This window comes from Cupressus sempervirens, chromosome 10 (assembly GCF_028749045.1).
Source record: "Cupressus sempervirens isolate cs-2001-9-10 chromosome 10, ASM2874904v1, whole genome shotgun sequence".
Taxonomy (NCBI): Eukaryota; Viridiplantae; Streptophyta; class Pinopsida; order Cupressales; family Cupressaceae; genus Cupressus; species Cupressus sempervirens.
This window is the reverse complement of record NC_143127.1, coordinates 243,094,146-243,106,330: the sequence shown is the minus strand read 5'-3', so window position 1 is coordinate 243,106,330 and position 12,185 is coordinate 243,094,146. Positions and strand designations below refer to the sequence as shown.

Genomic DNA, 12,185 nt, shown 5'->3' with positions numbered 1-12,185 from the left:
CTTTGACTCTTGAAGAACTAATTGATTGGATTGGGGAATCGAAAGACTACTTTGAGCTTGAGGATATTGAGGATCCACTCAAAGTGAGATTGGCACAAACTAAGCTAAAAGGACATGTTGCTCTTTGGTGGAAAGAACTGCAAAGAGACAAAGAAGGAAGGTGAAATAGAGATCACTAGATGGAGATTGATGGTAACTAAGTTGAAGGGTAAGTTCATTCCTGTTGATTATGAACTTGAGTTTCTTAAAAGGTTGCAAAATTTGAAACATAAGGATATAACTATGAAACATTGTACCGAGGAGTTCTACAAGTTGAATATTTAGTTTAGGCACAGAGAATTGTCAAAGGAAAAGGTAGCTCGGTACATTAACATTTTGAGATTCAATATTTAGGATGAGTTTGGTATGCTGAATATTTCTTCAATTGAGGATTCTTATCAATATGCTCTGAAGATAGAAGATAAGTTGAAGATGGAAAGTCAAGGTAATGCTAGAGGGAAGGATAAGTAGGATAGCTTGACAAAGGCTAAACTGAGTGCAAAAGGTGAATCAAAACCTATTGATCAGAAAAGGAGGATAGGTGGAGGTGGGTTTAGTGGTAGTTACTTTAGATGTTGTGAAGGACATAGATCATTAAAATGTCCTCATGGTAGGAAAGTTGCTATTGTGGATGAGGTTGTAGTCCTACATAGTAAGCTTGAGCAAGGATAGATTTTACTAGCTTGGTGAGTATTGGTTGGTTAGAGGACACTAGATTCTTGTTAGATGACTAGTCTATTGAGGACTTGTTGTAAGTCTAGTGGTAAAGTCTGCAAGGTGATTGTGGATGGTGGTAGTACTGATAAACTTTTTTTTAAGGAGATGGTTTAGAAACTTGGTTTGAAGAAAATGAGACATCCTTATCCTTATAGGATTGGTTGGTTGCAAGGTGAGCATGCTTTGAAGGTGAGGGAGAAATGCCTTGTTGATTTCCAGATTGGGTAGTATAAGGATGAAGTATTGTGTGATATAATGAACATGAATAGTTGTAGACCTTGGAAGTATGACTACAAGGATGCACATGATTGTGTTGAGAATGTGTTTACTATTGTGAAATGTGTTAAGAAGCATTCCCTGATTCCTTTACAGAATGAAGAGTTCGGTAAGAGGAATCTCAGTACTGGTAGTTGAGTTGAGTTGAGGGATTTTGAGAGGGTTGGAGATCAGCATGGAAAGAAGACCCATTGCACACCAATGATGGATGTGAAGACGAAGAAGGTGAAAGGAAAAAGTGTATAGGTTGAAGACTTGGAAAATATGTATGTGAAGAACCAGTTTGGGATTTATGTGTTGAATCATAGAAGATGTTCTTCCAACTATTGATAACATCTTTTCAAACCTAGGGTGTCCAATGTAGGAGCATCCTAGGGATTTTAGAAATCTTTCATGTTGGAGGTATTTTGGCTAAGTGTCGTGGACTTGGTCACCAAATAGTGGTGCTCAGTGATTGAAGGGTGTAGTTGTAACCAAGGAGCTTTAGAGATTCAGATTGCTTGGTATTCACTATAGTGCTTGGCATGTGTTGGTTGCTCAACATATATTGGGAGCTTGACATGCATTGAGAGTTCAAAAATGCTTGCGAGTTTACTAATGCTCAACTTGCTCTTTCTGATGCTCGACCTAGTCTTGGTTCTCATAGGTACTGAGTTGTTTGTGAGCCAACTTTGGCTATTTATTTTGTGTTGCGATCAACTTATGGCTTGACATATATTTAATGTAAGGGTTTTAATCTAATTTGTAATGAACTGGGATAACTTGTGGCTTAGTTGGGTATAAGTACTTGATTTTGTGGAGTTTTTAGGGATTAAGTGATCCATCTAGGAGAAGAGGATGTAAATCTTGAAGTGCTTGTGGTTAAGGCTTGAAAACTAGGAGATTTCTTGGTGGGCTTGCGAGCACAAGTTAAGATTTCCTTGGTGGTTTTCTTCCAGAGTGTAGAATTGGGTTAGCTAGAAGTAGTGTTTGGATTGGATCATGTTGGATCTTGCAAAATTTTTATTGTAATTTCTATTATATTTGGCCCTAACCTAGAAGGCCTTACAAATGGGCATATTGCATGTGATCAGTTATTTTATAAATAAAGAGTTATGATTTGGTATCATATTTTGCATTGTTTTTGTAAATTTATTGTGTTTCCATTGTGTGGTTATCTGTTGGGGTCTTGGACATCTCATTTGGGGACTCTCCTACCTTGTACTACATCATTTTCCCATCACGAGTAATAGATCCTATTCCCTTGATATGACAAGCCACATTGTTACCAACTTTGACAATTCCTCCATCATGACTGTTGAACTTAACCAATTTATTCATATCAGCAGTCATATGATGTGAACAACCAATATCTATGATCAAGTCATATTTCTTCTTAACCTGTAATACTAGGGCTTTCTCTTCTCTGACTTCTTTTTTAGGATTTTCTTCTTTTATAGCTACAAATCCTAACTCATCATCACTTTCACTCTTTTCTTCAAATTCATCATCATCATTTGTATAGAAACACTCTCTAGGCCTTCTATAATTGAAATTATTTATGTATTTCTTTACTCTCTTCGGATATTTAGAAGAAAAATTACAAAATTTAGTACAAGTCTAGGACTACATTTAATGATTTTCATATCATCTAGTTCTCTCTTCACAAGTAAAGAAATTATTTCTTCTATATTTTTGTCTTCTTCAGATCTGGATATGCTGCTACTAGCATAATCTCCATTGGCTCTTGCACTCCTTGATAGGGAAGGACTATCCTTTTGTATGCAACCAAAGCATTCTAGACTAGGAAACTCAATATTTTTTTCTACACATAATTTTGATAACTCACTGAGGAGCTCCATCTTCTGAATATCAATCAGCTCCATTAAACTTAGGAATTTCTTTTCTAAAATGATCTACCATTTACCTCCTTAAATTGTTAATTTTTTCCTTCAAGAACCTTATGCTCTAATACTAATTGTTAAAAGGTAAGGTCCACCAAGAGAGCTGAGAGGGGAGGTGAATTAGTCATATGATCAATACAACTTTTATCAATGTTATTAAAATTCAAACATGTGATCAATAAAAACAACAATCACAAGAAGATACAAATACATAAAAACATTGGATATGTTAACTAGAAAAACCCTTGATCAAAGGGAAAACTCCAGTGGGGATGGCACCCACAAAATGATGTACTAATATAAACATTACTTGTAAGAAGATGGACTCTATTAGGAGCCAATGAAATACATTTAGTACATATTAGTCTCGATTATGAAACTTTGAATCCCTATGAGGAGATTCCATCCCTGTTAGGAGTTGTAGAAAGTAGATGGACCCATTATTTGAACAACTTCAGGCGCAAGACCACCGAAGTCACTATCCAACTAGTCTTTATATTATTCCTTTCATAATAATAGAAACGTAACTTAAACTCTTTCTCTGTCCTCTTATCATGCCATTACTGTGCCAAATACCTTTTAGATCTTAATACTATTAGCTCACAATTTGCACAAATTCTCACATGTGTAACCTAGGACTTCACACACTCATTGATGTCATCATTAGGATGCCTTCATCCTCTATCTAATTTTTCTCATCTAGATTCTATCTCTATTAGGATATATAATCTGAACATCATAAACCAGTTCTCAGGTAATCTACCTTCACACTATCTTCTATAAATCATGAATAAATATCACATGTCTTCATCTTTCTACATGTGCACTTATCAATGTTATTATGACACACTATCAACATTTCTTGACCTTATGATCAATACTCAATCCCTACAACTTCATTCTCTATCGGCTACTTTGCTAATCTTCACAACATGCTGACATCAATGAAAAATATAGTCATGAATGCAATACACAATCATGCTAACTGTCTTTCCACTACTCAAGTAATACTAGAATACTCCCCTGTAGGAATACCATCAAAATTCATACTAACAATCTCTCCCTTTTGTATTGATGGCAAAATAGAAGAAAATCATCTAGCTCCAAAAATACTAAACACACTCCTTTACTATTGATGTTATAGACCTATTTCTCTTGTCAACAATACCATTTCACCTAGAAGTCTTAGGGGTTGATAGCTACCTCTTAATTCCATTCAATTCAAAAAAATGTTAAACTCATTTGAAGTTAATTCTCCACCTCTATCAGATCTTAAACATATAATCTTCAATCTTGACTTATTCTTAACTCTATTCTTAAAGAATTAAAATTTCTCAAATCCTTTAGAATTTTATCTAAGGAACACTACCCACATCATCCTAGTAAAGTCATTAGTAATAATTATTAAGTACCTTACATTGTAGAACCCTCTTGTGTTTGTGGGACCACTCAGATATGTGTGAACAATCTCCAATTTTGTTGTTATAGAAAACTTCTTGCTAGGAAAAGAACTTTTCTTCTACTTAGCCATAACAAATTCATTGCACACAACATTGGTATGATTAGAGACATTTTTGAAACTTAGGTCTTGAATCTGTGGACTAAATATTGAGATAGAAACAAAAAATTCTTGAATCAATCTACTTTGAAACATAAAAAAGAGGAATTAAACTAGAGAACTTGTCAATGATATCTAGTTTTTCTTATCTACCCAAGATGAAGAGGAAAAAGAATCAACTAGGTCTTACTATTCTCATCTTAATCCTCCCCTTATTCAAGATCCAAATAGGGATGTACTGAGGGATTCTTTGAAAGAATGTGTCCTGACTTGTATCTCTCCACAACATATTAAAGTGATGAAAATACATGTTTCTCTAGAGGAAGTGTAATTTTCTACCCTTTCTATCAGTCCTTGAAAATCTCTTGGGTTAGATATGTTTCCCTCATTGTTCTTTCCAAAATTATAGGATGTCGTGCGTAAATGTATTTTGGGGTGGCTAATGAGGTTTTTTTCTTTGGTGTCATCCTCATAGAGTTGAGCAATAATTCTTTTTTTTAACTCCTAAGGGAGTTACATAAAATAAAATTTCTAAATTCAAACCTATTGGTCTTTGTAATGTAATTTACAATCTTATTGTAAGTTGGTGGTTAATCAAAATAAGTGCTTCTTGAGTAGATTGATTCATCCTCATTAGAAAGCTTTTGTTCTAGGTAGGAAAATTGTGGATTCCATTCTTACTATTCTTAAGGTTCCCTGCTCTATGGGAATAATCAATATAGAGAGTATAGTTCTAAAGTTAGACATTTCAAAGGATTATGAAATGATCAATTGGGAGTTCCTTTATGTTGTTCTTTGTAAAGTGGGCTTCCACGGGAACATTTGGATCTTATTAAATACCTTTTAAAAACTCCTAAGTTCTCATTCTCATTAATGGGTCCCTAAAGGGATAATTATCAATTTTCATGGGATTGCCTCAAGATGGTCCTCTCTCTCCCTATGTCTTCTTTATTTTGGATCGTGTGCTTGGTAGAAATCTTTGTAGCAAAATTAATATAAAAAATCTAAAGTTATTTAGGACCTCAATGACCCCTAATGTTATCTATTTGTAGACGATAAACATTAAGATGTTGAAGAGACACTAGAAAATAATAATAGTAGTAATAATAACAATTATTGACTTCTTTTTTTATTGTACAATAATACTAGAAGGAAAAAGAAAAAAATTAGCAAACTAGAAGTTCATTTGCTCAAAAATGGAAATAGCCCGACAAAATACTCCAACAAATATTCAAATAACTATTAGCTTCTAATATATATTATTTATAAGATATTGTGTTTGTCATAACGAAATAAAAATGTCTATAGATCTATTTTAAAAGTTGCAAAACATGATATAGTGAACATTAAGATCCTTAATGGCTTGAATTATATGGTTTTTCATGTAAAGAAGGCATTTTTGGTTATCTTCTTAGCTTTGATTGATGTTCCTTTTGCTGTCATGAGGCTTTTGATCAGATTCTTTCATCATAGATTAGTAATGATCTCCACAACTTAAGAAACTTCATGTGTACCCATGTTTAAAATTTGAATGATTATTTCTATTTGCAAGCATTTCATTGTACTTGAATGATCAAATGTGTAATTCATTATAAATATAGCTCTCTATTTATTTTAGGGTACTATTAAAAGTAGAGATTAAACTTCAGATAGTTTATTTGGATAAAAAATATAGACGATGGACTATTTGCATTTAGGATTAAAGCTTTTAATAGATTTACAAGGTCCGAAATTGAGAATAAAATTTGTCAATCTAGGATTAATTCATTATAGAAAGGTAAAATTAAGTTCGTTTTGATGATGTTTTTCATTTAAGAAAAAGTATCGTAGATTGTATTTAGAAACTTAAAAAGAGTGGGGAATAGAAATTGTAGTTTGTAATATTATATAGATGAGGGATGAAGATCTTGATGTATTTTTTCAATTAAGAAGATGGCTAATAAATTTAATGTTTTAGTTTTAGTTTTTTGGATGAAGATTGATATAATGTTGTTACTAAATTTGCACAAATACTTTAGCTTCACTTTTACCACTGTTCAGGTGAATTTTCACACTCTAATTCACTATTTAAGAAAATGCAATCCCCATTGCCTTTGAATCACAAGATTTGAACCTTAGGCAAGGGAACAAGAAAATCGTAACAGTTCTATGTTTCTCCATGTTTCAATTTTTTAATTTAGCTTAGAATTCTTACCATAAAAATCCTATGTTGGGACAAGTTCTTTTCTTTACATTGCATTGTTTCATGAATGGGCTTTTGAAGAACTATTAATTGGGATTTCATGAATTGACTTTTTAAGGAGTGTTTAGGTTTATAAACCTCATTTAGAAACACCTCAACTTAAATGACTATTTGAATATATTACAAGTAGATTAGTTTGCAAATATTTTTATTAATTCTACTTTAACTAAATGAGAATTTTCATAGGTTATGATTATATTTCATACATAAATTATTTTAGATTTTTAATTTCTTTAAAGTATATTTAATCATCAACTATTGTAAGCAATATTTTAAAGAATTTAGAAAACAACATAATAATTTTCAAATATAAAGATTCTTTTGATTATAATGTTCATTTATAAATGCAAAATAATCTTGAAATATAATGAAAATCAAAATTAGCTCCACCATAATATTAGGAAATCGGTGAGCACATGATATAATTTGGAATGGTAGGTGCACAACTAACTGGGTGGTCACCATAAGATGCACTATATTCAACCTCGATATTGTCTATTAATTATTTAGAGCGTTTCCATCTCTTTCACCCTTCCACGTTATCAACCAGATCACTCAATTCCTATACAGACCTTGCGTTGAAACATATCTTATATATTATTCTCATATTGGATGCCCACACTCACAGTCATGGCTTCACATGATCACCAACACCTGCTACTGGAGATGGCTTCCCCGGCAGAAATGAAATCAAGAGATAATAACCATGACAGAATAAGTGAGAATGGAGCAGTTGTCTTTCATGGTTTGAGTCACCAGCTTGATGGCTCAAAACTGGCAGAGTCGATCCACAAAAAGGAGGAAGAAAAAGGGGTCCAACAGCGAGGAGGATGGAAAACCATGCCTTATATCATTGGTAAAATGATCATTCTTTTGGAAGAATTTTATGATATCTCCTTTCTTTGGAAACCCATTTAATTCTTTGGAAACCCAAAATATATACTCCAATATCATAAGGGTTCAGCGCGAATCATGTGGTAACGTAGCGATCTGAGATCTTTCTAGTCCTAGGATGTTGTCACGCTAGAATGACCTTATTTCTTCTTCTTCTTCTTGCCCTTTATCTATCACGAATCTTTTTCTTTTCTACCTGGTCAAGATTCCTTATTTACTTATTTTCATTTTTGTGCGGGTGCAGGAAACGAGGCGTGTGAAAAATCGGCGACCATAGGTCTTCTGTCAAATATTGTGGTGTACTTAACCTCAAAATTCAACATGCCGAACGTGGAGGCTTCGTTTGTTGTTAATGTATGGTCAGGCACCACCAACATGACCCCATTGTTAGGCGCCTTCCTCTCTGATTCTTACATCGGTCGTTACTGGACCATTGCCCTGGGTTGCATAGCTTCTCTAACTGTAAGTCACCGCATTCTCTCTAGTATTTTGCCAAAGTTTTAAGTCCCAAACAGGCTTACAATCTTTTATGACGTGTTTTTACAGGGAATGATTCTTCTTAACATGACCGCCATATTTCCTAGCTTGAGACCACCTCCATGTAATAATAGTGGAAATGGGCCTTGTGTGGGTGCGTCGTTAGGTCAAAAGGCCCTCCTTTATTCTTCCTTTGCAATGATGGCCGTGGGTGCAGGTGGGATAAGGCCATGCTCCATCGCCTTCGGAGCAGATCAGTTCGACTACACAAGCGAAAAGGGGAAGAGAAGCATCCAGAGCTTCTTCAACTGGTACTACTTTTCCTTCACCATTGCAATAATGATAGCGCTCACACTTATTGTGTATATTCAGGATAGTGTGAGCTGGAGTTGGGGAATGGGCATTCCATCTGCTCTCATGTTCCTTTCGGTGACCTGCTTCTTCCTCGGTAAAAGGATTTATATTCTTGTGAGACCCGAAGGGAGTTCCATGACAAGCTTTGCACAAGTAATAGTTTGTGCATTTAAGAAACGACATCTACGGTTACCTTCAGAGCAAGCTCGAGCTGAGGATTTCTACGACCCTCCCATGAAAGGAAGCCTCAAGTCAAGGATGGTTCTAACCCAGCAATTCATGTAAGCAGCTCTTTGCTCAATATTTTATTTATTTATGAATAAGTGTGTCCAATGATAATATTATAGTTTCAAGCAGGCAAGAATGCTAAAAATTAGTATAATTGCATTATATTTTGTCTTACAATTCTTTTTTCTTGTTATATCTAGAATTACCAACCTATAATTAGTAAATAGAGTGTCATTCACATGTAAAACTTTTTACATAGTATTAGAGTGTTGAGCTAGGACAAGACATCACTTCTTAGAGATTCTTTAAAGATCTTTCAACTTTTTCAATAAACAAAAGATCTGTTAGAAAAAGAAATAATTTGAAGAATAATCATAATATTCAATTTATTTTCTTAAGTTAAACCAATTATATCAACTATTCATATTTAATGATTCGAAAATATTTTTAAATTTTTTCTTCTAGTTCCAACCACAACTCTTATGATTACCTCACTTTGATCCTTATAACCATAATTATCATAACTTTAATACTATAACATTAAATTAAAAATTCTAATTTAATAATAATTGCACAAATTTAGATATTTTGATTTAATTCTTGTTTGTATTTATTTAATTATTATTTTAAATTAGTACATTTTAAAAATCAAAGTAATAATAACACTTGTAATGAAATAATTGAACTTAATTTAAATTTATATTATAATTGTACAAAATCAAATCATCTTATAATATAAAAGCAAATCTATTTCTATAGAAATCAGAAAGAGTTCAAAAAAATCCTCCACTATTCAAAATATTTGACAGTTTCCTACTATAATATTTTTTACTTGCACCATGAAAGGACTTTATAAGAAATGAACACTTATCACTAACTTCCTTTTCCGATATAATATTTTACTCTTCCACCCTAAAACGATTATCTTGTCTATAAAAAAAATTTCTCCTTAAAATTGTAAATAAATACAAACATTATATGCTGTAAACCATTCTCGATAGAATCTTTATGATTATTAAAATATCACTCAACTAAAAGAAGTGATAAAACATCTATCAACTAAAAGAAGTGATAAAACATCTATCAACTAAACAAGTCTGTGAAAGAACTTTGATTTATATAGAAAATACAAACTACAAAGTCAAAATATATTAAAAAAACATGACCATCATTGACGGAGGAATCAACAAAAATCGTTAATTCAAAAGCTCTGGCGAATTGAATACAAATAGTATCTGTCAAACATTATCAGATTTCCACAATCCATTGAAATAATGTCTGATCTGATATCCACGTTTCCCAATTCGAAAATAGAATAATGTCTAGTCCAAGATATAATTAAAATCTTTAAAAAAAGTTAAATGATTTTAAACAAACCTACTGATTAATCGTTGTGTACTTGAACTGATCTGTAACGCCATTCAGGTTTTTGAACAAGGCAGCGCTAAAAACCGAACAAGACTTAAAATCAGACGGATCAGCGATAAATCCATGGAGACTGTGTAGCCTTCAGCAAGTAGAAGAGCTAAAGTCAGTGATAAGAATAGTACCCATTTGGCTATCTGGCATAAACATCCACGTCTGCATAGCTCAGCTGAATACATTCTCTGTATTACAAGCCCTAACAATGGACAGGCACATGGGAAAACACTTCAAAATACCCGCCGGTTCATTCGGAATCTTCACAATGCTGACGCTCACTTTATTTGTACCATTCTACGACAGAGTGATGGTGCCATTCACAAGGCGAGTGAGCAAGGGCGGAAAGGGGATAAGCCTTTTGCAGAGAATAGGCGTGGGATACGTGCTGTGCATTACATTCATGGCTTTGTCGGCGGTGTTTGAGAGCAAGAGGCGGCACGTTGCATTGAGCCACGGTCTCATAGAGAGACCGACCGCTGTGGTTCCCATGTCGGCCTTCTTTCTGGTTCCGCAGTATTCTGTGGCCGGTTTAGCAGAGGCATTCAGCATAATCGGACTCATCGAGTTTCTGTATAGTCAGTTTCCTGAAAACATGAGGAGTGTGGCGGGTGCGCTTTTTTTCCTCAGCTTGGGGATCGGTAATTACGTGAGCAGCTTTCTAGTCGGCATTGTTCATCATAATACTGGCGGATCGAATGGACAGGGTTGGCTTGGTCAGAATCTGAATAAGGGCAGACTGGATTACTTTTATTGGTTGATCGCAGGACTTTCTTCTGTCAATTTGCTTTACTTCCTCACCTGCGCTCGCTGGTATATTTATAAAACCGTTGTCCCGAATCAAACTGAAACCATCTCTGAGAACACAATAGAAAACCACGAGAAATTATCATCAGTGTGATTGAGTGTACGCCAGTCCCGGGCAATGACTGGTATGTTGCTTGCTAGTTTTAGGTGTTAAACTTGAGATGTGTTTAATTGTATTGATATAGCATGTATTTAGAGGAGAATTAGGTTGCTATTTATTTATTTAGAGCGTATCTATTTTCAAATATTTGACATGTTTTATATTATAGCTATCAGATGACATTAAACTAGCAGTTGCCGATAGGAGTTTAATGCCATAAGTTACAATATTATAGCATTGTAATAAGCTACCACAAATCCATGAACTCTGAAACAATATAATCCCTTTATTGAATTTGTTAATTGAGTAATTTGTAGATATTTGAAAGCACAATTTTAGATATCCATGCAATTTGGAAGTATTGTCTTAATAAGATTAATGCCATTTACAGTTGTGCTTGAAAATTTTGATTGTAGAAATCTTAAATTAAACTCCAGTGAAGAGATGAACATAAGAATTAAAGAGGAACATATATATTATGAAAACTTCATAGTGAGTTAGGAAATGCTTAAAATATGCTGCAACAATTTGAAGAAAAACATTTGTGAAAAGCTTAGTAAATGGTAAATTTGACATTGAGACATTATATCCTTTAAATAGGATGGAGCAAATGTAAGAGAAAAGTTTGTATTTTGTTTCATGTCAAAGTTTCATTGAGATCCATGAATTGTGAAACTGAAAAATCCTTCCATTGAACTTAATATATAACTTAATTGTGGATCTGTACAAGTATATTTTTAGAGAGCCATGAAATTTGTAAGTAAATAGTAAAGTTATCAAATAACACAGTCATCTGATCCTTTAAGTAAGTCTATAGTGGACACTTGAAGTAGTATACTATGATCTACAAACAAATATTAGAATCCTATTATGTTAGCCTCATGTTTTTAATGCAATGTGACATTAAATTGTTGCTATTGAAATCTACATTTAAACAAACGAAACTTAAATTTCTGGTATATTAAAAATTTCTTTCAAAAGATTTTATTGAAAGAAGAAAACCAGTAGTGGATATATTTACTATCTATGGGGATTGGTGGATTTTATAGAATGACAATTGTAATCCTAACATGTTGTGTTTGAAATGTGCAATTTTGTCTACCTGCATTTTAAAGTAAGTAATGCTTGGAAACTATTGGAAATTTAATGTGTTCAAAATTTTTGTGTAGTTTTTTCCTTTTGAGGAATATT

At 33.4% G+C, this 12,185-nt stretch overlaps 1 protein-coding gene across 1 annotated transcript; it reads left to right on the top strand.

Moving 5' to 3' along the window:
- Window positions 1-7,229: 7,229 nt before the first annotated feature.
- LOC149533536 (protein NRT1/ PTR FAMILY 2.9-like) lies at window positions 7,230-11,296 on the top strand. Its single transcript, XM_089805070.1, has 4 exons — window positions 7,230-7,571; window positions 7,854-8,071; window positions 8,156-8,721; window positions 10,094-11,296. The coding sequence occupies exons 1-4, from the start codon at window positions 7,328-7,330 to the stop codon at window positions 10,986-10,988; spliced, it is 1,923 nt and encodes a 640-aa protein (XP_089661196.1). The 5' UTR covers window positions 7,230-7,327; the 3' UTR covers window positions 10,989-11,296.
- Window positions 11,297-12,185: the final 889 nt, after the last annotated feature.

Coding starts and splice junctions, on each gene's coding strand:
- LOC149533536 (XM_089805070.1), top strand. CDS start 7,328: ATGCCCACACTCACAGTCATGGCTTCACATGATCACCAACACCTGCTA. Junction 8,072..8,155: donor GTTGCATAGCTTCTCTAACT/GTAAGTCACCGC, acceptor GTGTTTTTACAG/GGAATGATTCTTCTTAACAT. Junction 8,722..10,093: donor GTTCTAACCCAGCAATTCAT/GTAAGCAGCTCT, acceptor AACGCCATTCAG/GTTTTTGAACAAGGCAGCGC.